Source organism: Oncorhynchus keta, chromosome 34 (genome assembly GCF_023373465.1).
Source record: "Oncorhynchus keta strain PuntledgeMale-10-30-2019 chromosome 34, Oket_V2, whole genome shotgun sequence".
NCBI classification, from domain to species: Eukaryota; Metazoa; Chordata; class Actinopteri; order Salmoniformes; family Salmonidae; genus Oncorhynchus; species Oncorhynchus keta.
The window spans coordinates 80,798,995-80,826,049 of NC_068454.1; the positions used below are offsets into that span (position 1 = coordinate 80,798,995).

At 42.9% G+C, this 27,055-nt stretch overlaps 1 protein-coding gene and 1 long non-coding RNA gene across 33 annotated transcripts in view; both read left to right on the forward strand.

The window, feature by feature from the left end:
* The window catches only part of LOC127915353 (uncharacterized), a 9,230-nt gene extending 142 nt beyond the window's left edge, over window positions 1–9,088 (forward strand). Inside the window, exons 1-4 of one of the 3 annotated variants that reach the window (XR_008091078.1) lie at window positions 1–141; window positions 408–1,444; window positions 4,341–4,413; window positions 6,617–9,088. The exon at window positions 1–141 is cut by the window's left edge and continues 142 nt beyond it. This is a non-coding gene — a long non-coding RNA (uncharacterized LOC127915353). Of the gene's footprint in view, window positions 1,445–4,340; window positions 4,414–6,616 lie in introns of all 3 variants that reach the window. The other 2 variants (XR_008091077.1, XR_008091079.1) reach the window with 2 other exon arrangements.
* LOC118376982 (phospholipid-transporting ATPase ID-like) overlaps window positions 1–27,055 on the forward strand; it is a 132,642-nt gene that overhangs the window by 77,268 nt on the left and 28,319 nt on the right. For all 30 annotated transcript variants that reach the window (XM_052495451.1, XM_052495421.1, XM_052495422.1 and 27 more), the window contains 7 exons: window positions 19,597–19,755; window positions 19,969–20,057; window positions 20,639–20,835; window positions 21,593–21,713; window positions 21,861–21,948; window positions 25,629–25,663; window positions 25,855–26,014. In XM_052495451.1, coding sequence (XP_052351411.1) covers window positions 19,597–19,755; window positions 19,969–20,057; window positions 20,639–20,835; window positions 21,593–21,713; window positions 21,861–21,948; window positions 25,629–25,663; window positions 25,855–26,014 — 849 coding nt within the window. The remainder of the gene's footprint in view (window positions 1–19,596; window positions 19,756–19,968; window positions 20,058–20,638; window positions 20,836–21,592; window positions 21,714–21,860; window positions 21,949–25,628; window positions 25,664–25,854; window positions 26,015–27,055) is intronic.

The window sequence follows — 27,055 nt, forward strand, 5'->3', positions numbered from 1 at the left end:
ATGATGGAGAGAACACTGTACTGTATCTAGGTGAGATGATGATGGAGAGAACACTGTACTGTATCTAGGTGAGATGATGATGGAGAGAACACTGTACTGTATCTAGGTGAGATGATGGAGAGAACACTGTACTGTATCTAGGTGAGATGATGATGGAGAGAACACTGTACTGTATCTAGGTGAGATGATGATGGAGAGAACACTGTACTGTATCTATGTGAGATGATGATGGAGAGAACACTGTACTGTATCTAGGTGAGATGGTGATGGAGAGAACACTGTACTGTATCTAGGTGAGATGATGATGGAGAGAACACTATACTGTATCTAGGTGAGATGATAATGGAGGGAACACTGTACTGTATCTAGGTAAGATGATGATGGAGAGAACACTATACTGTATCTAGGTGAGATGATGATGGAGAGAACACTGTACTGTATCTAGGTAAGATGATGATGGAGAGAACACTATACTGTATCTAGGTGAGATGATGATGGAGAGAACACTGTACTGTATCTAGGTGAGATGATGATGGAGAGAACACTGTACTGTATCTAGGTGAGATGATGATGGAGAGAACACTGTACTGTATCTAGGTGAGATGATGGAGAGAACACTGTACTGTATCTAGGTGAGATGATGATGGAGAGAACACTATACTGTATCTAGGTGAGATGATGATGGAGAGAACACTGTACTGTATCTAGGTGAGATGATGGAGAGAACACTACTGTATCTAGGTGAGATGATGGAGAGAACACTGTACTGTATCTAGGTGAGATGATGATGGAGAGAACACTGTACTGTATCTAGGTGAGATGATGATGGAGAGAACACTGTACTGTATCTAGGTGAGATGATGGAGAGAACACTACTGTATCTAGGTGAGATGATGGAGAGAACACTGTACTGTATCTAGGTGAGATGATGATGGAGAGAACACTGTACTGTATCTAGGTGAGATGATGATGGAGAGAACACTATACTGTATCTAGGTGAGATGATGATGGAGAGAACACTGTACTGTATCTAGGTGAGATGATGATGGAGAGAACACTGTACTGTATCTAGGTGAGATGATGATGGAGAGAACACTGTACTGTATCTAGGTGAGATGATGGAGAGAACACTACTGTATCTAGGTGAGATGATGGAGAGAACACTGTACTGTATCTAGGTGAGATGATGATGGAGAGAACACTGTACTGTATCTAGGTGAGATGATGATGGAGAGAACACTATACTGTATCTAGGTGAGATGATGATGGAGAGAACACTGTACTGTATCTAGGTGAGATGATGATGGAGAGAACACTGTACTGTATCTAGGTGAGATGATGATGGAGAGAACACTGTACTGTATCTAGGTAAGATGATGATGGAGAGAACACTGTACTGTATCTAGGTGAGATGATGATGGAGAGAACACTGTACTGTATCTAGGTGAGATGATGATGGAGAGAACACTGTACTGTATCTAGGTGAGATGATGGAGAGAACACTGTACTGTATCTAGGTGAGATGATGGAGAGAACACTGTACTGTATCTAGGTGAGATGATGATGGAGAGAACACTGTACTGTATCTAGGTGAGATGATGATGGAGAGAACACTGTACTGTATCTAGGTAAGATGATGATGGAGAGAACACTGTACTGTATCTAGGTGAGATGATGGAGAGAACACTATACTGTATCTAGGTGAGATGATAATGGAGGGAACACTGTACTGTATCTAGGTAAGATGATGATGGAGAGAACACTATACTGTATCTAGGTGAGATGATGATGGAGAGAACACTGTACTGTATCTAGGTAAGATGATGATGGAGAGAACACTATACTGTATCTAGGTGAGATGATGATGGAGAGAACACTGTACTGTATCTAGGTGAGATGATGATGGAGAGAACACTGTACTGTATCTAGGTGAGATGATGATGGAGAGAACACTGTACTGTATCTAGGTGAGATGATGATGGAGAGAACACTGTACTGTATCTAGGTGAGATGATGATGGAGAGAACACTATACTGTATCTAGGTGAGATGATGATGGAGAGAACACTGTACTGTATCTAGGTGAGATGATGGAGAGATGATGGAGAGAACACTGTACTGTATCTAGGTGAGATGATGATGGAGAGAACACTGTACTGTATCTAGGTGAGATGATGATGGAGAGAACACTGTACTGTATCTAGGTAGGTGAGAGATGATGGAGAGAACATCTAGGTGAGATGATGGAGAGAACACTGTACTGTATCTAGGTGAGATGATGATGGAGAGAACACTATACTGTATCTAGGTGAGATGATGATGGAGAGAACACTGTACTGTATCTAGGTGAGATGATGATGGAGAGAACACTGTACTGTATCTAGGTGAGATGATGATGGAGAGAACACTGTACTGTATCTAGGTGAGATGATGATGGAGAGAACACTGTACTGTATCTAGGTGAGATGATGATGGAGAGAACACTGTACTGTATCTAGTAAGATGATGATGGAGAGACTGATGAGATGATGGAGAGAACACTGTACTGTATCTAGGTGAGATGATGATGGAGAGAACACTGTACTGTATCTAGGTGAGATGATGATGGAGAGAACACTGTACTGTATCTAGGTGAGATGATGATGGAGAGAACACTGTACTGTATCTAGGTGAGATGATGATGGAGAGAACACTATACTGTATCTAGGTGAGATGATGATGGAGAGAACACTATACTGTATCTAGGTGAGATGATGATGGAGAGAACACTATACTGTATCTAGGTGAGATGATGATGGAGAGAACACTATACTGTATCTAGGTGAGATGATGATGGAGAGAACACTGTACTGTATCTAGGTGAGATGATGATGGAGAGAACACTATACTGTATCTAGGTGAGATGATGATGGAGAGAACACTGTACTGTATCTAGGTGAGATGATGATGGAGAGAACACTGTACTGTATCTAGGTGAGATGATGATGGAGAGAACACTGTACTGTATCTAGGTGAGATGATGATGGAGAGAACACTGTACTGTATCTAGGTGAGATGATGATGGAGAGAACACTGTACTGTATCTAGGTAAGATGATGATGGAGAGAACACTGTACTGTATCTAGGTGAGATGATGATGGAGAGAACACTGTACTGTATCTAGGTGAGATGATGATGGAGAGAACACTGTACTGTATCTAGGTAAGATGATGATGGAGAGAACACTGTACTGTATCTAGGTGAGATGATGATGGAGAGAACACTATACTGTATCTAGGTGAGATGATGATGGAGAGAACACTATACTGTATCTAGGTGAGATGATGATGGAGAGAACACTATACTGTATCTAGGTGAGATGATGATGGAGAGAACACTATACTGTATCTAGGTGAGATGATGATGGAGAGAACACTGTACTGTATCTAGGTGAGATGATGATGGAGAGAACACTATACTGTATCTAGGTGAGATGATGATGGAGAGAACACTGTACTGTATCTAGGTGAGATGATGATGGAGAGAACACTGTACTGTATCTAGGTGAGATGATGATGGAGAGAACACTGTACTGTATCTAGGTGAGATGATGATGGAGAGAACACTGTACTGTATCTAGGTGAGATGATGATGGAGAGAACACTATACTGTATCTAGGTGAGATGATGATGGAGAGAACACTATACTGTATCTAGGTGAGATGATGATGGAGAGAACACTATACTGTATCTAGGTGAGATGATGATGGAGAGAACACTATACTGTATCTAGGTGAGATGATGATGGAGAGAACACTGTACTGTATCTAGGTGAGATGATGATGGAGAGAACACTATACTGTATCTAGGTGAGATGATGATGGAGAGAACACTGTACTGTATCTAGGTGAGATGATGATGGAGAGAACACTGTACTGTATCTAGGTGAGATGATGATGGAGAGAACACTGTACTGTATCTAGGTGAGATGATGATGGAGAGAACACTGTACTGTATCTAGGTGAGATGATGATGGAGAGAACACTGTACTGTATCTAGGTAAGATGATGATGGAGAGAACACTGTACTGTATCTAGGTGAGATGATGATGGAGAGAACACTGTACTGTATCTAGGTGAGATGATGATGGAGAGAACACTGTACTGTATCTAGGTAAGATGATGATGGAGAGAACACTGTACTGTATCTAGGTGAGATGATGATGGAGAGAACACTATACTGTATCTAGGTGAGATGATGATGGAGAGAACACTGTACTGTATCTAGGTAAGATGATGATGGAGAGAACACTGTACTGTATCTAGGTGAGATGATGATGGAGAGAACACTATATTGTATCTAGGTGAGATGATGATGGAGAGAACACTATTCTGTATCTAGGTGAGATGATGGAGAGAACACTGTACTGTATCTAGGTGAGATGATGATGGAGAGAACACTATATTGTATCTAGGTGAGATGATGATGGAGAGAACACTGTACTGTATCTAGGTGAGATGATGGAGAGAACACTACTGTATCTGATGATGGAGAGAACACTGTACTGTATCTAGGTGAGATGATGATGGAGAGAACACTGTACTGTATCTAGGTGAGATGATGATGGAGAGAACACTGTACTGTATCTAGGTGAGATGATGGAGAGAACACTACTGAGGTGAGATGATGGAGAGAACACTGTACTGTATCTAGGTGAGATGATGATGGAGAGAACACTGTACTGTATCTAGGTGAGATGATGATGGAGAGAACACTATACTGTATCTAGGTGAGATGATGATGGAGAGAACACTGTACTGTATCTAGGTGAGATGATGATGGAGAGAACACTGTACTGTATCTAGGTGAGATGATGATGGAGAGAACACTGTACTGTATCTAGGTGAGATGATGATGGAGAGAACACTGTACTGTATCTAGGTGATGATGATGATGATGGAGGAACACTGTACTGTATCTAGGTAAGATGATGATGGAGAGAACACTATACTGTATCTAGGTGAGATGATGGAGAGAACACTGTACTGTATCTAGGTGAGATGATGATGGAGAGAACACTGTACTGTATCTAGGTGAGATGATGATGGAGAGAACACTGTACTGTATCTAGGTGAGATGATGATGGAGAGAACACTGTACTGTATCTAGGTGAGATGATGATGGAGAGAACACTGTACTGTATCTAGGTGAGATGATGATGGAGAGAACACTGTACTGTATCTAGGTGAGATGATGATGGAGAGAACACTGTACTGTATCTAGGTGAGATGATGATGGAGAGAACACTGTACTGTATCTAGGTGAGATGATGATGGAGAGAACACTGTACTGTATCTAGGTGAGATGATGATGGAGAGAACACTGTACTGTATCTAGGTGAGATGATGATGGAGAGAACACTGTACTGTATCTAGGTGAGATGATGATGGAGAGAACACTGTACTGTATCTAGGTGAGATGATGATGGAGAGAACACTGTACTGTATCTAGGTGAGATGATGGAGAGAACACTATACTGTATCTAGGTGAGATGATGATGGAGAGAACACTATACTGTATCTAGGTGAGATGATGATGGAGAGAACACTGTACTGTATCTAGGTGAGATGATGGAGAGAACACTGTACTGTATCTAGGTGAGATGATGATGGAGAGAACACTGTACTGTATCTAGGTGAGATGATGATGGAGAGAACACTGTACTGTATCTAGGTGAGATGATGGAGAGAACACTACTGTATCTAGGTGAGATGATGGAGAGAACACTGTACTGTATCTAGGTGAGATGATGATGGAGAGAACACTGTACTGTATCTAGGTGAGATGATGATGGAGAGAACACTATACTGTATCTAGGTGAGATGATGATGGAGAGAACACTGTACTGTATCTAGGTGAGATGATGATGGAGAGAACACTGTACTGTATCTAGGTGAGATGATGATGGAGAGAACACTGTACTGTATCTAGGTGAGATGATGATGGAGAGAACACTGTACTGTATCTAGGTGAGATGATGATGATGATGATGGAGGAACACTGTACTGTATCTAGGTAAGATGATGATGGAGAGAACACTACTGTATCTAGGTGAGATGATGGAGAGAACACTGTCTGTATCTAGGTGAGATGATGATGGAGAGAACACTGTACTGTATCTAGGTGAGATGATGATGGAGAGAACACTGTACTGTATCTAGGTGAGATGATGATGGAGAGAACACTGTACTGTATCTAGGTGAGATGATGATGGAGAGAACACTATACTGTATCTAGGTGAGATGATGATGGAGAGAACACTATACTGTATCTAGGTGAGATGATGATGGAGAGAACACTATACTGTATCTAGGTGAGATGATGATGGAGAGAACACTATACTGTATCTAGGTGAGATGATGATGGAGAGAACACTGTACTGTATCTAGGTGAGATGATGATGGAGAGAACACTATACTGTATCTAGGTGAGATGATGATGGAGAGAACACTGTACTGTATCTAGGTGAGATGATGATGGAGAGAACACTGTACTGTATCTAGGTGAGATGATGATGGAGAGAACACTGTACTGTATCTAGGTGAGATGATGATGGAGAGAACACTGTACTGTATCTAGGTGAGATGATGATGGAGAGAACACTGTACTGTATCTAGGTAAGATGATGATGGAGAGAACACTGTACTGTATCTAGGTGAGATGATGATGGAGAGAACACTGTACTGTATCTAGGTGAGATGATGATGGAGAGAACACTGTACTGTATCTAGGTGAGATGATGATGGAGAGAACACTGTACTGTATCTAGGTGAGATGATGATGGAGAGAACACTATACTGTATCTAGGTGAGATGATGATGGAGAGAACACTGTACTGTATCTAGGTGAGATGATGATGGAGAGAACACTATACTGTATCTAGGTGAGATGATGATGGAGAGAACACTATACTGTATCTAGGTGAGATGATGATGGAGAGAACACTATACTGTATCTAGGTGAGATGATGATGGAGAGAACACTATACTGTATCTAGGTGAGATGATGATGGAGAGAACACTGTACTGTATCTAGGTGAGATGATGATGGAGAGAACACTATACTGTATCTAGGTGAGATGATGATGGAGAGAACACTGTACTGTATCTAGGTGAGATGATGATGGAGAGAACACTGTACTGTATCTAGGTGAGATGATGATGGAGAGAACACTGTACTGTATCTAGGTGAGATGATGATGGAGAGAACACTATACTGTATCTAGGTGAGATGATGATGGAGAGAACACTATACTGTATCTAGGTGAGATGATGATGGAGAGAACACTATACTGTATCTAGGTGAGATGATGATGGAGAGAACACTATACTGTATCTAGGTGAGATGATGATGGAGAGAACACTGTACTGTATCTAGGTGAGATGATGATGGAGAGAACACTATACTGTATCTAGGTGAGATGATGATGGAGAGAACACTGTACTGTATCTAGGTGAGATGATGATGGAGAGAACACTGTACTGTATCTAGGTGAGATGATGATGGAGAGAACACTGTACTGTATCTAGGTGAGATGATGATGGAGAGAACACTGTACTGTATCTAGGTGAGATGATGATGGAGAGAACACTGTACTGTATCTAGGTAAGATGATGATGGAGAGAACACTGTACTGTATCTAGGTGAGATGATGATGGAGAGAACACTGTACTGTATCTAGGTGAGATGATGATGGAGAGAACACTGTACTGTATCTAGGTAAGATGATGATGGAGAGAACACTGTACTGTATCTAGGTGAGATGATGATGGAGAGAACACTATACTGTATCTAGGTGAGATGATGATGGAGAGAACACTATACTGTATCTAGGTGAGATGATGATGGAGAGAACACTATACTGTATCTAGGTGAGATGATGATGGAGAGAACACTATACTGTATCTAGGTGAGATGATGATGGAGAGAACACTGTACTGTATCTAGGTGAGATGATGATGGAGAGAACACTATACTGTATCTAGGTGAGATGATGATGGAGAGAACACTGTACTGTATCTAGGTGAGATGATGATGGAGAGAACACTGTACTGTATCTAGGTGAGATGATGATGGAGAGAACACTGTACTGTATCTAGGTGAGATGATGATGGAGAGAACACTGTACTGTATCTAGGTGAGATGATGATGGAGAGAACACTGTACTGTATCTAGGTAAGATGATGATGGAGAGAACACTGTACTGTATCTAGGTGAGATGATGATGGAGAGAACACTGTACTGTATCTAGGTGAGATGATGATGGAGAGAACACTGTACTGTATCTAGGTAAGATGATGATGGAGAGAACACTGTACTGTATCTAGGTGAGATGATGATGGAGAGAACACTGTACTGTATCTAGGTGAGATGATGATGGAGAGAACACTGTACTGTATCTAGGTGAGATGATGGAGAGAACACTGTACTGTATCTAGGTGAGATGATGATGGAGAGAACACTGTACTGTATCTAGGTGAGATGATGATGGAGAGAACACTGTACTGTATCTATGTGAGATGATGATGGAGAGAACACTGTACTGTATCTAGGTGAGATGATGATGGAGAGAACACTGTACTGTATCTAGGTGAGATGATGATGGAGAGAACACTATACTGTATCTAGGTGAGATGATGATGGAGAGAACACTATACTGTATCTAGGTAAGATGATGATGGAGAGAACACTGTACTGTACCTAGGTGAGATGATGATGGAGAGAACACTGTACTGTATCTAGGTGAGATGATGATGGAGAGAACACTGTACTGTATCTAGGTGAGATGATGATGGAGAGAACACTGTACTGTATCTAGGTGAGATGATGATGGAGAGAACACTGTACTGTATCTAGGTGAGATGATGGAGAGAACACTGTACTGTATCTAGGTGAGATGATGATGGAGAGAACACTATACTGTATCTAGGTGAGATGATGATGGAGAGAACACTGTACTGTATCTAGGTGAGATGATGGAGAGAACACTACTGTATCTAGGTGAGATGATGGAGAGAACACTGTACTGTATCTAGGTGAGATGATGATGGAGAGAACACTGTACTGTATCTAGGTGAGATGATGATGAGAACATGATGATGGAGAGAACACTGTACTGTATCTAGGTGAGATGATGATGGAGAGAACACTGTACTGTATCTAGGTGAGATGATGATGGAGAGAACACTATACTGTATCTAGGTGAGATGATGATGGAGAGAACACTGTACTGTATCTAGGTGAGATGATGATGGAGAGAACACTGTACTGTATCTAGGTGAGATGATGATGGAGAGAACACTGTACTGTATCTAGGTGAGATGATGATGGAGAGAACACTGTACTGTATCTAGGTGAGATGATGATGATGATGATGGAGGAACACTGTACTGTATCTAGGTAAGATGATGATGGAGAGAACACTATACTGTATCTAGGTGAGATGATGGAGAGAACACTGTACTGTATCTAGGTGAGATGATGATGGAGAGAACACTGTACTGTATCTAGGTGAGATGATGATGGAGAGAACACTGTACTGTATCTAGGTGAGATGATGATGGAGAGAACACTGTACTGTATCTAGGTGAGATGATGATGGAGAGAACACTATACTGTATCTAGGTGAGATGATGATGGAGAGAACACTATACTGTATCTAGGTGAGATGATGATGGAGAGAACACTATACTGTATCTAGGTGAGATGATGATGGAGAGAACACTATACTGTATCTAGGTGAGATGATGATGGAGAGAACACTGTACTGTATCTAGGTGAGATGATGGAGAGAACACTATACTGTATCTAGGTGAGATGATGATGGAGAGAACACTGTACTGTATCTAGGTGAGATGATGATGGAGAGAACACTGTACTGTATCTAGGTGAGATGATGGAGAGAACACTGTACTGTATCTAGGTGAGATGATGATGGAGAGAACACTGTACTGTATCTAGGTGAGATGATGATGGAGAGAACACTGTACTGTATCTAGGTAAGATGATGATGGAGAGAACACTGTACTGTATCTAGGTGAGATGATGATGGAGAGAACACTGTACTGTATCTAGGTGAGATGATGATGGAGAGAACACTGTACTGTATCTAGGTAAGATGATGATGGAGAGAACACTGTACTGTATCTAGGTGAGATGATGATGGAGAGAACACTGTACTGTATCTAGGTGAGATGATGATGGAGAGAACACTGTACTGTATCTAGGTGAGATGATGGAGAGAACACTGTACTGTATCTAGGTGAGATGATGATGGAGAGAACACTGTACTGTATCTAGGTGAGATGATGATGGAGAGAACACTGTACTGTATCTAGGTGAGATGATGATGGAGAGAACACTGTACTGTATCTAGGTGAGATGATGATGGAGAGAACACTGTACTGTATCTAGGTGAGATGATGATGGAGAGAACACTATACTGTATCTAGGTGAGATGATGATGGAGAGAACACTGTACTGTATCTAGGTAAGATGATGATGGAGAGAACACTGTACTGTATCTAGGTGAGATGATGATGGAGAGAACACTGTACTGTATCTAGGTGAGATGATGATGGAGAGAACACTGTACTGTATCTAGGTGAGATGATGATGGAGAGAACACTGTACTGTATCTAGGTGAGATGATGATGGAGAGAACACTGTACTGTATCTAGGTGAGATGATGATGGAGAGAACACTGTACTGTATCTAGGTGAGATGATGATGGAGAGAACACTATACTGTATCTAGGTGAGATGATGATGGAGAGAACACTGTACTGTATCTAGGTGAGATGATGGAGAGAACACTACTGTATCTAGGTGAGATGATGGAGAGAACACTGTACTGTATCTAGGTGAGATGATGATGGAGAGAACACTGTACTGTATCTAGGTGAGATGATGATGGAGAGAACACTGTACTGTATCTAGGTGAGATGATGATGGAGAGAACACTGTACTGTATCTAGGTGAGATGATGGAGAGAACACTGTACTGTATCTAGGTGAGATGATGATGGAGAGAACACTGTACTGTATCTAGGTGAGATGATGATGGAGAGAACACTGTACTGTATCTAGGTGAGATGATGATGGAGAGAACACTGTACTGTATCTAGGTGAGATGATGATGGAGAGAACACTGTACTGTATCTAGGTGAGATGATGATGGAGAGAACACTATACTGTATCTAGGTGAGATGATGGAGAGAACACTGTACTGTATCTAGGTGAGATGATGATGGAGAGAACACTGTACTGTATCTAGGTGAGATGATGATGGAGAGAACACTGTACTGTATCTAGGTGAGATGATGATGGAGAGAACACTGTACTGTATCTAGGTGAGATGATGATGGAGAGAACACTATACTGTATCTAGGTGAGATGATGATGGAGAGAACACTATACTGTATCTAGGTGAGATGATGATGGAGAGAACACTATACTGTATCTAGGTGAGATGATGATGGAGAGAACACTGTACTGTATCTAGGTGAGATGATGATGGAGAGAACACTGTACTGTATCTAGGTGAGATGATGATGGAGAGAACACTGTACTGTATCTAGGTGAGATGATGATGGAGAGAACACTGTACTGTATCTAGGTGAGATGATGATGGAGAGAACACTGTACTGTATCTAGGTGAGATGATGGAGAGAACACTGTACTGTATCTAGGTGAGATGATGATGGAGAGAACACTGTACTGTATCTAGGTGAGATGATGATGATGGAGAGAACACTGTACTGTATCTAGGTGAGATGATGATGGAGAGAACACTGTACTGTATCTAGGTGAGATGATGATGGAGAGAACACTGTACTGTATCTAGGTGAGATGATGATGGAGAGAACACTGTACTGTATCTAGGTGAGATGATGATGGAGAGAACACTGTACTGTATCTAGGTGAGATGATGATGGAGAGAACACTGTACTGTATCTAGGTGAGATGATGATGGAGAGAACACTGTACTGTATCTAGGTGAGATGATGATGGAGAGAACACTGTACTGTATCTAGGTGAGATGATGATGGAGAGAACACTGTACTGTATCTAGGTGAGATGATGATGGAGAGAACACTGTACTGTATCTAGGTGAGATGATGATGGAGAGAACACTGTACTGTATCTAGGTGAGATGATGATGGAGAGAACACTGTACTGTATCTAGGTGAGATGATGATGGAGAGAACACTATACTGTATCTAGGTGAGATGATGATGGAGAGAACACTGTACTGTATCTAGGTAAGATGATGATGGAGAGAACACTGTACTGTATCTAGGTGAGATGATGATGGAGAGAACACTGTACTGTATCTAGGTGAGATGATGATGGAGAGAACACTGTACTGTATCTAGGTGAGATGATGATGGAGAGAACACTGTACTGTATCTAGGTGAGATGATGATGGAGAGAACACTGTACTGTATCTAGGTGAGATGATGATGGAGAGAACACTGTACTGTATCTAGGTGAGATGATGATGGAGAGAACACTGTACTGTATCTAGGTGAGATGATGATGGAGAGAACACTGTACTGTATCTAGGTGAGATGATGTATCTAGGTGAGATGATGGAGAGAACACTGTACTGTATCTAGGTGAGATGATGATGGAGAGAACACTGTACTGTATCTAGGTGAGATGATGGAGAGAACACTGTACTATATCTAGGTGAGATGATGGAGAGAACACTATACTGTATCTAGGTGAGATGATGGAGAGAACACTGTACTGTATCTAGGTGAGATGATGATGGAGAGAACACTACTGTATCTAGGTGAGATGATGATGGAGAGAACACTATACTGTATCTAGGTGAGATGATGATGGAGAGAACACTGTACTGTATCTAGGTGAGATGATGATGGAGAGAACACTGTACTGTATCTAGGTGAGATGATGATGGAGAGAACACTGTACTGTATCTAGGTGAGATGATGATGGAGAGAACACTGTACTGTATCTAGGTGAGATGATGATGATGGAGAGAACACTGTACTGTATCTAGGTGAGATGATGATGGAGAGAACACTGTACTGTATCTAGGTGAGATGATGGAGAGAACACTATACTGTATCTAGGTGAGGTGATGATGGAGAGAACACTATACTGTATCTAGGTGAGATGATGATGGAGAGAACACTGTACTGTATCTAGGTGAGATGATGATGGAGAGAACACTGTACTGTATCTAGGTGAGATGATGATGGAGAGAACACTGTACTGTATCTAGGTGAGATGATGATGGAGAGAACACTGTACTGTATCTAGGTGAGATGATGATGGAGAGAACACTGTACTGTATCTAGGTGAGATGATGATGGAGAAGAACACTGATACTGTATCTAGGTGAGATGATGATGGAGAGAACACTGTACTGTATCTAGGTGAGATGATGATGGAGAGATACTGTATCTAGGTGAGATGATGATGGAGAGAACACTGTACTGTATCTGAGAGATGATGAGATGATGATGAGATGATGGAGAACACTGTACTGTATCTAGGTGAGATGATGATGGAGAGAACACTGTACTGTATCTAGGTGAGATGATGATGGAGAGAACACTATACTGTATCTAGGTGAGATGATGGAGAGAACACTGTACTGTATCTAGGTGAGATGATGATGGAGAGAACACTGTACTGTATCTAGGTGAGATGATGATGGAGAGAACACTGTACTGTATCTAGGTGAGATGATGATGGAGAGAACACTGTACTGTATCTAGGTGAGATGATGATGGAGAGAACACTATACTGTATCTAGGTGAGATGATGATGGAGAGAACACTGTACTGTATCTAGGTGAGATGATGATGGAGAGAACACTGTACTGTATCTAGGTGAGATGATGATGGAGAGAACACTGTACTGTATCTAGGTGAGATGATGATGGAGAGAACACTGTACTGTATCTAGGTGAGATGATGATGGAGAGAACACTATACTGTATCTAGGTGAGATGATGATGGAGAGAACACTGTACTGTATCTAGGTGAGATGATGATGGAGAGAACACTGTACTGTATCTAGGTGAGATGATGATGGAGAGAACACTGTACTGTATCTAGGTGAGATGATGATGGAGAGAACACTGTACTGTATCTAGGTGAGATGATGGAGAGAACACTGTACTGTATCTAGGTGAGATGATGGAGAACACTGTACTGTATCTAGGTGAGATGATGATGGAGAGAACACTGTACTGTATCTAGGTGAGATGATGATGGAGAGAACACTGTACTGTATCTAGGTGAGATGATGATGGAGAGAACACTGTACTGTATCTAGGTGAGATGATGATGGAGAGAACACTGTACTGTATCTAGGTGAGAGATGATGGAGAGAACACTGTACTGTATCTAGGTGAGATGATGATGGAGAGAACACTGTACTGTATCTAGGTGAGATGATGATGGAGAGAACACTGTACTGTATCTAGGTGAGATGATGATGGAGAGAACACTACTGTATCTAGGTGAGATGATGATGGAGAGAACACTGTACTGTATCTAGGTGAGATGATGATGGAGAGAACACTGTACTGTATCTAGGTGAGATGATGGAGAGAACACTGTACTGTATCTAGGTGAGATGATGATGGAGAGAACACTATACTGTATCTAGTTGAGATGATGATGGAGAGAACACTGTACTGTATCTAGGTGAGATGATGATGGAGAGAACACTGTACTGTATCTAGGTGAGATGATGGAGAGAACACTATACTGTATCTAGGTGAGATGATGGAGAGAACACTGTACTGTATCTAGGTGAGATGATGATGGAGAGAACACTGTACTGTATCTAGGTGAGATGATGGAGAGAACACTGTACTGTATCTAGGTGAGATGATGATGGAGAGAACACTGTACTGTATCTAGGTGAGATGATGGAGAGAACACTGTACTGTATCTAGGTGAGATGATTATGGAGAGAACACTGTACTGTATCTAGGTGAGATGATGATGGAGAGAACACTGTACTGTATCTAGGTGAGATGATGATGGAGGAACACTGTACTGTATCTAGGTGAGATGATGATGGAGAGAACACTATACTGTATCTAGGTGAGTTGATGATGGAGAGAACACTGTACTGTATCTAGGTGAGATGATGATGGAGAGAACACTGTACTGTATCTAGGTGAGATGATGATGGAGAGAACACTGTACTGTATCTAGGTGAGATGATGGAGAGAACACTGTACTGTATCTAGGTGAGATGATGATGGAGAGAACACTATACTGTATCTAGGTGAGTTGATGATGGAGAGAACACTGTACTGTATCTAGGTGAGATGATGATGGAGAGAACACTGTACTGTATCTAGGTGAGATGATGATGGAGAGAACACTGTACTGTATCTAGGTGAGATGATGGAGAGAACACTGTACTGTATCTAGGTGAGATGATGATGGAGAGAACACTGTACTGTATCTAGGTGAGATGGTGATGGAGAGAACACTGTACTGTATCTAGGTGAGATGATGATGGAGAGAACACTACTGTATCTAGGTGAGATGATGATGGAGAGAACACTGTATTGTATCTAGGTGAGATGATGATGGAGAGAACACTGTACTGTATCTAGGTGAGATGATGATGGAGAGAACACTGTACTGTATCTAGGTGAGATGATGGAGAGAACACTGTACTGTATCTAGGTGAGATGATGATGGAGAGAACACTATACTGTATCTAGGTGAGTTGATGATGGAGAGAACACTGTACTGTATCTAGGTGAGATGATGATGGAGAGAACACTGTACTGTATCTAGGTGAGATGATGATGGAGAGAACACTGTACTGTATCTAGGTGAGATGATGATGGAGAGAACACTGTACTGTATCTAGGTGAGATGATGATGGAGAGAACACTGTACTGTATCTAGGTGAGATGATGATGGAGAGAACACTGTACTGTATCTAGGTGAGATGATGATGGAGAGAACACTACTGTATCTAGGTGAGATGATGATGGAGAGAACACTGTATTGTATCTAGGTGAGATGATGATGGAGAGAACACTGTACTGTATCTAGGTGAGATGATGATGGAGAGAACACTGTACTGTATCTAGGTGAGATGATGATGGAGAGAACACTGTACTGTATCTAGGTGAGATGATGATGGAGAGAACACTGTACTGTATCTAGGTGAGATGATGATGGAGAGAACACTGTACTGTATCTAGGTGAGATGATGATGGAGAGAACACTGTACTGTATCTAGGTGAGATGATGATGGAGAGAACACTATACTGTATCTATGTGAGATGATGATGGAGAGAACACTGTACTATATCTAGGTGAGATGATGATGGAGAGAACACTGGACTGTATCTAGGTGAGATGATGGAGAGAACACTGTACTGTATCTAGGTGAGATGATGATGGAGAGAACACTATACTGTATCTAGGTGAGATGATGGAGAGAACACTGTACTGTATCTAGGTGAGATGATGATGGAGAGAACACTATACTGTATCTAGGTGAGATGATGATGGAGAGAACACTGTACTGTATCTAGGTGAGATGATGATGGAGAGAACACTGTACTGTATCTAGGTGAGATGATGATGGAGAGAACACTGTACTGTATCTAGGTGAGATGATGATGGAGAGAACACTATACTGTATCTATGTGAGATGATGATGGAGAGAACACTACTGTATCTAGGTGAGATGATGATGGAGAGAACACTGTACTGTATCTAGGTGAGATGATGGAGAGAACACTGTACTGTATCTAGGTGAGATGATGATGGAGAGAACACTATACTGTATCTAGGTGAGATGATGGAGATAACACTGTACTGTATCTAGGTGAGATGATGATGGAGAGAACACTGTACTGTATCTAGGTGAGATGATGATGGAGAGAACACTGTACTGTATCTAGGTGAGATGATGGAGAGAACACTGTACTGTATCTAGGTGAGATGATGATGGAGAGAACACTGTACTGTATCTAGGTGAGATGATGGTGGAGAGAACACTGTACTGTATCTAGGTGAGATGATGATGGAGAGAACACTATACTGTATCTATGTGAGATGATGATGGAGAGAACACTGTACTGTATCTAGGTGAGATGATAATGGAGAGAACACTGTACTGTATCTAGGTGAGATGATGATGGAGAGAACACTGTACTGTATCTAGGTGAGATGATGATGGAGAGAACACTATACTGTATCTAGGTGAGATGATGATGGAGAGAACACTGTACTGTATCTAGGTGAGATGATGATGGAGAGAACACTGTACTGTATCTAGGTGAGATGGTGATGGAGAGAACACTGTACTGTATCTAGGTGAGATGGTGATGGAGAGAACACTGTACTGTATCTAGGTGAGATGGTGATGGAGAAAACACTGTACTGTATCTAGGTGAGATGATGATGGAGAGAACACTGTACTGTATCTAGGTGAGATGATGATGGAGAGAACACTGTACTGTATCTAGGTGAGATGGTGATGGAGAGAACACTGTACTGTATCTAGGTGAGATGGTGATGGAGAGAACACTGTACTGTATCTAGGTGAGATGATGATGGAGAGAACACTGTACTGTATCTAGGTGAGATGATGGAGAGAACACTGTACTGTATCTAGGTGAGATGATGATGGAGAGAACACTGTACTGTATCTAGGTGAGATGATGATGGAGAGAACACTGTACTGTATCTAGGTGAGATGGTGATGGAGAGAACACTGTACTGTATCTAGGTGAGATGATGATGGAGAGAACACTGTACTGTATCTAGGTGAGATGATGATGGAGAGAACACTATACTGTATCTAGGTGAGATGATGATGGAGAGAACACTGTACTGTATCTAGGTGAGATGATGATGGAGAGAACACTGTACTGTATCTAGGTGAGATGGTGATGGAGAGAACACTGTACTGTATCTAGGTGAGATGATGATGGAGGAACACTGTACTGTATCTAGGTGAGATGATGGAGAGAACACTGTACTGTATCTAGGTGAGATGATGATGATGGAGAGAACACTATACTGTATCTAGGTGAGATGGTGATGGAGAGAACACTGTACTGTATCTAGGTGAGATGATGGAGGGAACACTGTACTGTATCTAGGTGAGATGATGATGGAGAGAACACTACTGTATCTAGGTGAGATGATGATGGAGAGAACACTATACTGTATCTAGGTGAGATGATGATGGAGAGAACACTGTACTGTATCTAGGTGAGATGATGATGGAGAGAACACTGTACTGTATCTAGGTGAGATGATGATGGAGAGAACACTACTGTATCTAGGTGAGATGATGATGGAGAGAACACTATACTGTATCTAGGTGAGATGATGATGGAGAGAACACTGTACTGTATCTAGGTGAGATGATGATGGAGAGAACACTGTACTGTATCTAGGTGAGATGGTGATGGAGAGAACACTGTACTGTATCTAGGTGAGATGATGATGGAGGAACACTGTACTGTATCTAGGTGAGATGATGGAGAGAACACTGTACTGTATCTAGGTGAGATGATGATGATGGAGAGAACACTATACTGTATCTAGGTGAGATGATGATGGAGAGAACACTGTACTGTATCTAGGTGAGATGATGGAGAGAACACTATACTGTATCTAGGTGAGATGATGATGGAGAGAACACTGTACTGTATCTAGGTGAGATGATGATGGAGAGAACACTGTACTGTATCTAGGTGAGATGATGATGGAGAGAACACTGTACTGTATCTAGGTGAGATGATGATGGAGAGAACACTGTACTGTATCTAGGTGAGATGGTGATGGAGAGAACACTGTACTGTATCTAGGTGAGATGATGGAGGGAACACTGTACTGTATCTAGGTGAGATGATGATGGAGAGAACACTACTGTATCTAGGTGAGATGATGATGGAGAGAACACTATACTGTATCTAGGTGAGATGATGATGGAGAGAACACTGTACTGTATCTAGGTGAGATGATGATGGAGAGAACACTGTACTGTATCTAGGTGAGATGATGGAGAGAACACTGTACTGTATCTAGGTGAGATGATGATGGAGAAAACACTGTACTGTATCTAGGTGAGATGATGATGGAGAGAACACTGTACTGTATCTAGGTGAGATGATGATGGAGAGAACACTGTACTGTATCTAGGTGAGATGATGATGGAGAAAACACTGTACTGTATCTAGGTGAGATGATGATGGAGAGAACACTGTACTGTATCTAGGTGAGATGATGGAGAGAACACTGTACTGTATCTAGGTGAGATGATGATGGAGAGAACACTGTACTGTATCTAGGTGAGATGATGGAGAGAACACTGTACTGTATCTAGGTGAGATGATGATGGAGAGAACACTGTACTGTATCTAGGTGAGATGATGATGGAGAGAACACTGTACTGTATCTATGTGAGATTATGATGGAGAGAACACTGTACTGTATCTAGGTGAGATGATTGTGTGTCTGAAAACCTGTATTGGCTGTAAAGTGTGTGATAAAGGTGCGTGTGTGTGTTGCCGGTACAGGTGAGGTGGTCTGTGAGCCTCCCAACAACAAGCTGGACAGGTTCTGTGGTCTTCTGTGCTGGAGAGATTGTAAATACCCCCTGAGCAACCACAACATGTTACTACGAGGCTGTGTTCTCCGCAACACAGAGACCTGCTATGGACTGGTCATCTTTGCAGGTTGGTCCTTCTGTGTGTGTGTGTGTGTGTGTGTGTGTGTGTGTGTGTGTGTGTGTGTGTGTGTGTGTGTGTGTGTGTGTGTGTGTGTGTGTGTGTGTGTGTGTGTGTGTGTGTGTGTGTGTGTGTGTGTGTGTGTGAGCGTGTGTGAGTATGTGAGTGTGTGAGTGTGTGTGTTTGTCTAACCAATTCCTCTTTCTATATCTCTCTAACCAGGCCCAGACACCAAGCTGATGCAGAATAGTGGTCGCACCAAGTTCAAACGCACAAGCATCGACCGCCTCATGAACACACTGGTGCTCTGGGTAGGAGACCCCACACCTCCCCTTCTGTTTGGCCATACTTGTTTCACATCTACTTCTAATATAAAACAAGACTATAAATGGCCTTCTGGTTTCTCCAGAAACTCTACTTTTCTAGTTGAGCTCCCTCTTCCCTCTCTCTCTCCCTCCCTCTCCCCTCTCTCTCCCCTCTCTCCCTCCCTCTCCCCCTCTTTCTCCCCTCTCTTCCCCCCTTTCTCCCCTTCTCTCCCCTCTACCTCCCTCTCCCTCTCTCTCCCCCTCTCTCCCTCCCTCTCCCCCTCTCTCTCCCCTCTCTCCCTCCCTCTCCCCCTCTCTCCCTCTCTCGCTCCCTCTCCCCTTCTCTCCCCTCTCTCCCTCCCTCTCCCCCTCTCACTCCCCTCTCTCCCTCCCTCTCCCCTCTCTCTCCCTCCCTCTCCCCCTCTCTCTCCCCTCTCTTCCCCTTTCTCCCCTTCTCTCCCCCTCTCCTTCCCTCTCCCTCTCTCTCCCCTCTCTCCCTCCCTCTCCCCCTCTCTCTCCCCTCTCTCCCTCCCTCTCCCCCTCTCTCCCCTCTCCCCCTCTCTCTCCCCTCTCTCTCCCCGTCCCAGATCTTTGGCTTCATGGTGTGTATGGGTGTGATCCTGGCTGTGGGGAACGCTGTGTGGGAGAGAGAGGTGGGTTCTCTGTTCCAGAGTTACCTGGCCTGGGACCTGCCTGTAGACAACTTCCTGTTCTCTGCTTTCCTCTCCTTCTGGTCCTACGTCATCATTCTCAACACCGTGGTGCCCATCTCACTCTACGTCAGGTCAGGAATACTTTATGTCAGGTTATAAGCCCTCTATGTCAGGTAATAAAACCTCTATGACCCTTTTAGTCAAGGGAGATGAGTTACAGTGACGGTCAAGATGCTTCATCAGTACTTTACTTTCTGTGGATTCTGGAACAAGTTAGTATTTCAATCCACGACTGATGTTAGTGTGTGGTACTGACCCACCCGTACTGATAACTGACTTACTAAGAGCTGTTGTTTGGTTTCTTTATGTGTTAGTGTGTGGTACTGACCCACCCGTACTGATAACTGACTTACTAAGAGCTGTTGTTTGGTTTCTTTATGTGTTAGTGTGTGGTACTGACCCACCCGTACTGATAACTGACTTACTAAGAGCTGTTGTTTGGTTTCTTTATGTGTTAGTGTGTGGTACTGACCCACCCGTACTGATAACTGACTTACTAAGAGCTGTTGTTTGGTTTCTTTATGTGTTAGTGTGTGGTACTGACCCACCCATACTGATAACTGACTTACTAAGAGCTGTTGTTTGGTTTCTTTATGTGTTAGTGTGTGGTACTGACCCACCCGTACTGATAACTGACTTACTAAGAGCTGTTGTTTGTTGATTTCTTTATGTGTTACTGTGTTTGTGTGTTAGTCTGTTGTGTTTTTGTATGTGTTGTATGTGTTGTGTGGACTGTTATCTGCAATCCCAAACAAGTTAAAGAGGGCTTCCTGTTGAATTATCATTATTTTTTTCCCTCCCTCCCTCCCTCCCTTTGTCTCTCTCCAGTGTGGAGGTGATTAGGCTGGGTCATAGTTACTTTATAAACTGGGACAGGAAGATGTTCTGTCCACAGTGTAACACAGCAGCTGAAGCCAGGACCACCACTCTCAACGAGGAACTGGGACAGGTGAGGAGCATCCGGCACCCTACTGTTGTTCATCTACACTAGATCCTTGTATCTCTGTGTTGGAGAATGTTAGCCTAAAGCCTGTGGTGTGTCTGGATGCAGGTCCAGTATGTCTGTGGTATCTTGATAACCCCCCCATTGAAACAGGTGGAGTACATCTTCAGTGACAAGACAGGAACTCTCACTCAGAACATCATGAGCTTCAGCAAGTGCTCTATCAATGGACATGCCTATGGTGGGTATACTACACTATGTACTACATGATATACTACACTATATACTACAGTCTATCAGATTTAAGGTGGGTATACTACACTATATACTACACTATATACTACCATATACTACACTCTATACTACACTATATATTACAATATATACTACTATATACTACACTATATACTACAGTCTATCCGATTTAAGGTAGGTATACTACACTATATACTACACTATATACTACTATATACTACACTCTATATTACACTATATATGACACTATATACTACTCTATATACTACTATATACCTCACTATAAACTACACTATATACTACAGTCTATCAGATTTAAGGTGGGTATACTACATATATACTACAGTCTATCAGATTTAAGGTGTGTATACTACATATATACTACAGTCAATCAGATGGGTATACTACATATATACTACAGTCTATCAGATTTAAGGTGGGTATACTACATATATACTACAGTCAATCAGATGGGTATACTACATATATACTACAGTCTGTCAGATTTAAGGTGGGTATACTACATATATACTACAGTCTATCAGATGGGTATACTACATATATACTACAGTCTATCAGATTTAAGGTGGGTATACTCCATATATACTACAGTATATCAGATGGGTATACTACATATATACTACAGTCTATCAGATTTAAGGTGGGTATACTACATATATACTACAGTCTATCAGATGGGTATACTACATATATACTACAGTCTATCAGATTTAAGGTGGGTATACTCCATATATACTACAGTATATCAGATGGGTATACTACATATATACTACAGTCTATCAGATTTTTAAAAAACTGATACAAATACACCTTATGGAACAGCAAGGACTGTGAAGAGTCACACACACTAGTACAAACACGTACAACATACACACTATACACAAAACATACACACTATACACACAACTTATACACTATACACACATGTACACAGTATACACACATACACTCTATACACACACATACACCTGGATTGTGTGTAGTAGTAGAGTAGTGGCCTGAGAGCACATGCTTAATGTGGTGTGAAATCTGTTGTTAAATGTATTTTAATGTTTAAAAATTGTATTATAATGTATATTACTGCCTTAATATTTCCTGGACCCCAGGAAGAGAAGCTGCTGTCTTAGCAAGCACTAATGAGGATCCATAATAAACCCCCAGGAAGAGTAGCTGCTGCCTTTAGCAGGCACTAATGAGGATCCTTAATAAACCCCAGGAAGAGTAGCTGCTGTCTTGGCAGGAACTAATGTGGATCCATAATAAACCCCAGGAAGAGTAGTTGCTGTCTTGGCAGGAACTAATGTGGATCCATAATAAACCCCAGGAAGAGTAGCTGCTGTCTTGGCAGGAACTAATGTGGATCCATAATAAACCCCAGGAAGAGTAGCTGCTGTCTTGGCAGGAACTAATGGGGATCCATAATAAACCCCAGGAAGTGTAGCTGCTGCCTTTAGCAGGTACTAATGGGGTTCCATAATAAACCCCAGGAAGAGTAGCTGCTGCCTTTAGCAGGCACTAATGAGGATCCATGATAAACCCCAGAAAGAGTAGCTGCTGTCTTGGCAGGAATTAATGGGGATCCATAATAAACCCCAGGAAGAGTAGCTGCTGTCTTGGCAGGAACTAATGGGGATCCATAATAAACCCCAGGGAGAGTAGTTGCTGCCTAATGAGGATCCATAATAAACCCCAGGAAGAGTAGTTGCTGTCTTGGCAGGAACTAATGGGGATCCATAATAAACCTCAGGAAGAGTAGTTGCTGTCTTGGCAGGAACTAATGGGGATCCATAATAAACCCCAGGAAGAGTAGTTGCTGTCTTGGCAGGAACTAATGGGGATCCATAATAAACCCCAGGAAGAGTAGCTGCTGTCTTGGCAGGAACTAATGGGGATCCATAATAAACCCCAGGAAGAGTAGTTGCTGTCCTGGCAGGAACTAATGGAGATCCATAATAAACCCCAGGAAGAGTAGTTGCTGCCTTGGCAGGAACTAATGGGGATCCATAATAAACCCCAGGAAGAGTAGCTGCTGCCTTGACAGGAACTAATGGGGATCCATAATAAACCCCAGGAAGAGTAGCTGCTGCCTTGGCAGGAACTAATGGGGATTCTTAATAAACCCCAGGAAGAGTAGTTGCTGTCTTGGCAGGAACTAATGGGGATCCATAATAAACCCCAGGAAGAGTAGCTGCTGCCTTGACAGGAACTAATGGGGATCCATAATAAACCCCAGGAAGAGTAGCTGCTGCCTTGACAGGAACTAATGGGGATCCATAATAAACCCCAGGAAGAGTAGTTGCTGTCCTGGCAGGAACTAATGGGGATCCATAATAAACCCCAGGAAGAGTAGTTGCTGTCTTGGCAGGAACTAATGGGGATTCTTAATAAACCCCAGGAAGAGTAGTTGCTGTCCTGGCAGGAACTAATGGGGATCCATAATAAACCCCAGGAAGAGTAGTTGCTGTCCTGGCAGGAACTAATGGGGATCCATAATAAACCCCAGGAAGAGTAGTTGCTGTCCTGGCAGGAACTAATGGGGATCCATAATAAACCCCAGGAAGAGTAGCTGCTGCCTTGACAGGAACTAATGGGGATCCATAATAAACCCCAGGAAGAGTAGCTGCTGCCTTGGCAGGAACTAATGGGGATTCTTAATAAACCCCAGGAAGAGTAGTTGCTGTCTTGGCAGGAACTAATGGGGATCCATAATAAACCCCAGGAAGAGTAGCTGCTGCCTTGACAGGAACTAATGGGGATCCATAATAAACCCCAGGAAGAGTAGCTGCTGCCTTGACAGGAACTAATGGGGATCCATAATAAACCCCAGGAAGAGTAGTTGCTGTCTTGGCAGGAACTAATGGGGATCCATAATAAACCCCAGGAAGAGTAGTTGCTGTCCTGGCAGGAACTAATGGGGATCCATAATAAACCCCAGGAAGAGTAGTTGCTGTCTTGGCAGGAACTAATGTGGATCCATAATAAACCCCAGGAAGAGTAGCTGCTGCAGGAACTAATGGGGATCCATAATAAACCCCAGGAAGAGTAGTTGCTGTCTTGGCAGGAACTAATGGGGATCCATAGTAAACCCCAGGAAGAGTAGTTGCTGTCTTGGCAGGAACTAATGGGGATCCATAATAAACCCCAGGAAGAGTAGCTGCTGCCTTGACAGGAACTAATGGGGATCCATAATAAACCCCAGGAAGAGTAGCTGCTGCCTTGACAGGAACTAATGGGGATTCATAATAAACCCCAGGAAGAGTAGTTGCTGTCCTGGCAGGAACTAATGGGGATCCATAATAAACCCCAGGAAGAGTAGCTGCTGCCTTGACAGGAACTAATGGGGATCCATAATAAACCCCAGGAAGAGTAGTTGCTGTCCTGGCAGGAACTAATGGGGATCCATAATAAACCCCAGGCAGAGTAGCTGCTGCCTTGACAGGAACTAATGGGGATCCATAATAAACCCCAGGAAGAGTAGCTGCTGCCTTGACAGGAACTAATGGGGATTCTTAATAAAAACAAATAGAACAATACACACACAAATCAGATCAAATCAGCACTGTCCTGTTCCCCCAGTCAATGTTGTAGACGTCCTTGTGGTGCTGGGTAACTCTGAGTCTAAGTGTGAGTGTGTTCTATTGTCAGGTGAGGTGATCGACCCGTTGGGAGCACAGCCAAAGGTGAGCAGGCTAACGTAAGACTAACAGTATGACTAACAACACAGCATACTGTTCAGCTTGCTCTGTGTCAATGACATCACTCTGGCACTGTGCACGTTGCTATTTGACCATATGTGAATACAAAGCAAAGTTCTAATGGTGTCCTCCTTCCTCTCTTCCCCCCTTCTCTGTCTCCCCTTCTCTCTTTCCAGAGGCTAGACTTCTCCTCCTTCAATCCCCTGGCGGACCCTGACTTCTGTTACTATGACAACGGTCTGCTGAAGTCGGTGAAGCTGGGAGACCTTCACAGCCACGAGTTCTTCCGGCTGCTTTCCCTCTGTCACACCGTCATGAGTGAGGAGAAGAAGGAGGGTGAGAGATAGCAGGAGGGAGGGATGGAAGGAGGGTGAGAGATAGCGGGAGGGAGGAATGGAAGGAGGGTGAGAGAGAGGTAGAGGGAAAGAGAGGGAGGGAGACAGAGGGGTAGAGGGAAAGAGAGGGAGGGGTAGAGGGAAGGAGAAGGAGGGTGAGAGAGGGGTAGAGGGAGGGATGGTAGGAGAAGGAGGGTGAGAGAGGGGTAGAGGGAGGGATGGTAGGAGACGGAGGGTGAGAGAGGGGTAGAGGGAAAGAGAGGGAGGGAGAGAAGGGAGATGAGGAGAAATAAGTAGAAATAAGTAGAAATGTGAGTTATGAATCTGCTCATTGAAAGGAGTCTATGTGTGCTATTTTTATGCTTCCCGTTCTTAAGTTTTGTTTTGGCATCTTTTACTTTCGGTTTTGTACACCAGCTTCAAACAGCTGAAAATACTATACTGAACAAAAATATAAACGCAACAATTTAAACTATTTTACTGAGTTACAGTTCATATAAGAAAATCAGTCAATTGAAATAAATAAATTAAGCCCTAATCTATGGATTTCACATGACTGGGCAGGGGTGCAGCCTTGTGTGGGACTGACAGGACATAGACCCACCCACTTGGGAGACTGGCCCACCCACAGGGGTGCAGCCTTGTGTGGGACTGACAGGACATAGACCCACCCACTTGGGAGACTGGCCCACCCACAGGGGTGCAGCCTTGTGTGGGACTGACAGGACATAGACCCACCCACTTGGGAGACTGGCCCACCCACAGGGGTGCAGCCTTGTGTGGGACTGACAGGACATAGGCCCACCCACTTGGGAGACTGGCCCACCCACAGGGGTGCAGCCTTGTGTGGGACTGACAGGACATAGACCCACCCACTTGGGAGACTGGCCCACCCACAGGGGTGCAGCCTTGTGTGGGACTGACAGGACATAGACCCACCCACTTGGGAGACTGGCCCACCCACAGGGGTGCAGGGCCCAGCCAATTAGAATTAGTTTTTCCCCACAAAAGGGCTTTATTACAGACAGAAAATCAGCTGTCC